The sequence below is a fragment of the Teleopsis dalmanni genome, unplaced genomic scaffold (assembly GCF_002237135.1).
Source record: "Teleopsis dalmanni isolate 2A unplaced genomic scaffold, ASM223713v2 unscaffolded_contig_3223, whole genome shotgun sequence".
NCBI classification, from domain to species: domain Eukaryota; kingdom Metazoa; phylum Arthropoda; class Insecta; order Diptera; family Diopsidae; genus Teleopsis; species Teleopsis dalmanni.
The window spans coordinates 1-4405 of NW_024034605.1; the positions used below are offsets into that span (position 1 = coordinate 1).

The 4405-nt window shown below is 39.3% G+C and overlaps 1 protein-coding gene across 1 annotated transcript; it reads right to left on the reverse strand.

Annotated features, from left to right (window-relative positions):
* Positions 1–56: 56 nt before the first annotated feature.
* On the reverse strand, positions 57–3695 carry LOC119665011 (the record flags this gene model as incomplete). The annotated part of the gene is made up of 1 exon (XM_038074346.1): positions 57–3695. A coding segment is annotated over exon 1 (3639 nt), but the record flags the coding sequence as incomplete, so codon positions are not given.
* Between the last annotated feature and the right edge of the window lie 710 nt (positions 3696–4405).

Sequence of the window (4405 nt, forward strand, 5' to 3'; positions counted from 1 at the left end):
CTACAGATTAGTTTTGAAATGACATTAGGTTCAATTTCAACTGCTAAAAGTCCGACCTTGACCTTTCGTTTCTCTAAACTTTTCTCATCTGTTGATAGTGGAAAATGACTATTTTTTGGCCAGTTAGTGGCATCTTGAAGCAAATATGATGGGCCACGAAACCAAATTGAGTGAATCAACTCATCTACATCACATCCTCTGGAGACTAAGTCTGCAGGATTTAGCTTTGATGGAACGTGTCTCCAAAGAACTTCGCTCGTCCATTCTTGGATCTCTGCCACTCTGTTTGCTACAAATGTTGCTAAAGTAGATGGGTGAGTTTTAATCCAATGAAGTGTAATTTCAGAGTCCGTCCAAAAATAAACATCCCCGATTTCGCAAGTAATCAACGGCTGAATTCGAGACCATAGTTTAGCCAATAAATGAGCGGCACACAGCTCTAATCTGGGTAATGATTTTGTGCTTAAAGGAGCAACCTTAGATTTGGCAGTTAACAATTCAGAATGAATCCCATTCGAATCATGAATTCGGACGTAGATGCAACAGCCGTACGCTCTCATTGACGCATCGGCGAAACCGTGAATATCGCATTTTATATTTGAATGAATATGAACATACCGCGGAATGGAAATAGAGTCCATCTGACTCAGGTTGCTTTTAAATGCTTGCCAGCTAGAATCGAGATGCATAGGAATTGACTCATCCCAGTCAAGCTTCTGAAGCCAAAGTTCTTGCAATAAAATTTTTGCCTTAGTCACTATTGGGCATACTAGTCCGAGGGGATCGAAGAGTCGAGCTGATACTGATAGTATGTTTCTTTTTGTTGCTCGCAAGTCATGAAACTTTTCGTCTACATGGAACTTAAGCGTATCATTCTGGGGAATCCAGTGTATACCTAGCGCCTTTGTGGAATCAGTATTATTAACATTTAGAAAGAAGTCTGACGAATCATACGTTTTATGGTTTGAAAACCATTTCGCTAATTTAAGTCCAGCCGCATCAAGAATTTCAGTACATTGGGTACGAATTGTTTCCAGTTCCTTCAGACTGTCAGCTCCAGTCAATAGGTCATCGACATAGAAGTCATGTCGGATAACCCTTGCTCCAACTGAATGAGAATTCTTGTACAGGTCACTTAAGTAGTTTAGGCAACGTGTTGCCAAGAAAGGAGCAGGTGAAGTACCATATGTCACTGTGTTCAGTTTATAAACGCTAATCTGATCCGTAGGTTTTTCCCTCCAGAGAATAAGCTGAAAATTGCGATCTGCCTCGTCAACTTCGATTTGACGGTACATTTTTGTAATGTCAGCAGTCATCGCGTATTTGTGCATACGAAAGCGAAGTAGGATTGAATACAATTCTTCTTGTACCGTTGGACCAACCATTAAAATGTCGTTCAACGACACTTGTGAAGATGTTCGGCATGAAGCATCGAACACGACGCGAAGTTTTGTCGAGGTACTCTGAGGTCGCAACACACACTGATGCGGTATATAGTAATGAGGTGTCGAAGAAAAGTTGTCAGTAGTTAATGTCATGTGACCTAAGTCCCGATACTCTGCCATAAACTCCATATACAGCTTCTGAAGCATACAGTCTTTCGACAACCTGCGTTCCAGTGAGAGAAAACGATTTTTTGCTGTTTCATATGACTGACCTAGAAGGTTGGGGTTGGACTTGAAAGGAAGCTGCACCTTAAGCCTCCCTGAAGGTAAGCGTAAAATTGTGTTGAGAAACTTGGTCTCACAGTGTTGTTGTTCTATTGTGTATTTTTTGACAGTGAGCTCCTTGGGAATTTCTTCCAATTCCCAGAATTTTTTCACAAGAGAGTTTAAGCAGAAATCACCTGTTGACTCTGCTTCTTGAAGGCGTATTAAATTGCATATCTTAGATACATTACTTGGGACATCTTTATATTTTCCTGATACAATCCATCCAAGTAAAGTTTTTTGGAGAATTGGAAGATTAGTACCTTGTTTTATTTGTCCAATCGACAACAGTTCGAAAAAGCTTTCGGCACCAAGTAGAAGATCTATCTTTTGCGGTTTGTGAAAGTGCGGATCAGCAAGTGAAAGATTGGAAGGAACATTCCAATTACTCATTGACACAAATTTGTCGGGTTGGTAAGTGGAGATTGAAGGCATTACCCAAAAATCAGTAGAAAACTCATAAGAGTTAATACGTGATCTCACAGTGGCATGTAATTTTTGCCGTACTGTGGAGTTTGTTTCACCAATGCCAATCAGGTTTAGAGTTTTCGCTTCTTTTTTTAGTTGCAGTCGTTGTGCAAGTTCCTCGGTTATAAGGTTGACTTGAGAACCGGAATCGAGCAGTGCTCTGGCCAGCTGATACTCTCCAGATTTTCCTTGAATGGTTATGACTGCAGTGGCTAGAATAATTTGATCGTCATTCGATGAGCTATGATTCACAGAGGCACGAGAAATAATAGGTTGTTCTGGATTATAAGATAAACCTGTTTGAGGAGTGTTAGTAGAATATTGGTGTAAAAGAGTATGGTGCGACCGATTACACACTCTGCAGCGTGACGCCTTGCATCTAGATACCGTGTGCCCTTTCTTGAGACAATTTATACATGCCGAAGATGATTTAATGAAATTGAACCGTTCAGTAACTGAGAGGGCAGCAAAGGCGGAGCATGAATTTATTACATGTTCCTTCGCATTACAGAACAAACATCTACTTTCCTCTTGCGAACTATTTTTCTTGCACATAAGTGACGATTTTACATTCTTACCTTGCCAGTTGTCTTGTTTTGGCCTGTTCGATCGAGACCTTGACGTAGAAGCTTCGTCAGCAGAAATGTGTTGGTATCGCTTATTTAACGCAGTCTCGCAATCAGACCAGAGCGGCAGCTTATTGTAATCTAATTGCTCCTCCCATTTAGATTTCGTGGCGGCATCGACTCTTGACATGACTAAATGAATAAGAATCGCATTTGAAATGTTCTTATCATCTCCTATTGACAATAGGGACTCATATATGGCAGAAACAGTATCTATGATATTGCGTAATGCAGAAGCAGATGGCTTGTTCATTTCTGGCAGTTCAAAAAGCTGCGAGATACTATCGAAAAAGATTAGACAAGTGTTATCGTAAACTCTTTTTAAACTAGCTAATGCCTTCGAGTAATTAGTTTCAGTGAGTTGAAATGCCTTAACTGTACCAAGAGCTTCGTCAGACAAACACGAAATGAGATGATTGAATTTTTCAATATCACTTAGCGACTGATCATTGTGCACTAAGCTTTCAAAAAGGCTTATAAAGTTTTTGTACTCAGAATGTTTCCCACTAAATTTAGGTAAACGCATACTTGGCAGCCTGGAACGATGATTGCTGCATTCATGCGAAGTATCAGGGATACTAGACTTGCGGTTTTTACCTAACGCCTGTAGAAACAATGATTTCGAAGCAACGCAGATTTCTTCTAGATCTGGCCGAAATACATCAAACTCGTTGATACACTCTATTTTTTGTTGGCAAGTCATGGCCTGTTTAATGTATGAATTGAGAATGTCCAACCTACATTCCAGTTCTACAGGGTTTAAATCAACAGTTTTTTCAGAAATTACTTTTTTAATACGCAAGATACTGGCCACTACAGTTTCTCGCTGCTGGAGTAGTTTATCCAATTCTTCATTTTTTTGTGGGGATGATGCTCGCTTTTTTGTTGACATAGTGAACACAATTTACTAAATTTTTTAAGAGAGAAGGCAATGCAGCGCAAAGAACGATAAGAGTATTTGAATACTGTTGAGCGACGGTTGTAAGTAAATTCCAACAAAGTAAACGCGAGAAATTAGCGAAACGAAAGATGCACTCACTTTGTTTATAGAATAATAAAAAACGATAAATAATCAATATTGTGATTATGGGTAAATTCCAACAAAGTAGTTGCAAGTAACTGGCGAAAACGAAAACGAAAAATGCATTCACTTTGTATATAATTTGCCCCTGCAAATTACTCAATTATTTGTATTAAATAATTGGATTTACCGAACGTATTTGTTAATGAAGCTCAACCTCAGCTTCGTAAATTTGTTTCACGTTTGTCAATAATTTATTATAGAAATAGAAAAATATATGTGTTTTAAAAGTGCAAATAATTACCAGTGCAAAGTTATTTAAAATACTTTCTTGACTATTTTGTTTAGTCAGAGCATGACCTGGTACAACAATTTCATTATTTGCACTTTCTTACCTGGCAAACGGCAGTGGTGTTACAGTGGCACGCCATCCAGAAAACAAACGAAAACCAACAGCAGCGGTGAATAGCAGCGACAATCTGCAGCAGCAGCGAACAGCAACAGCGAAATGCAGTAGCAGTCTGCAGTAGCAGCGGCCAACAGCAGCAATAGAATTGATCAGGAAACTGCAGTAGCAGTGA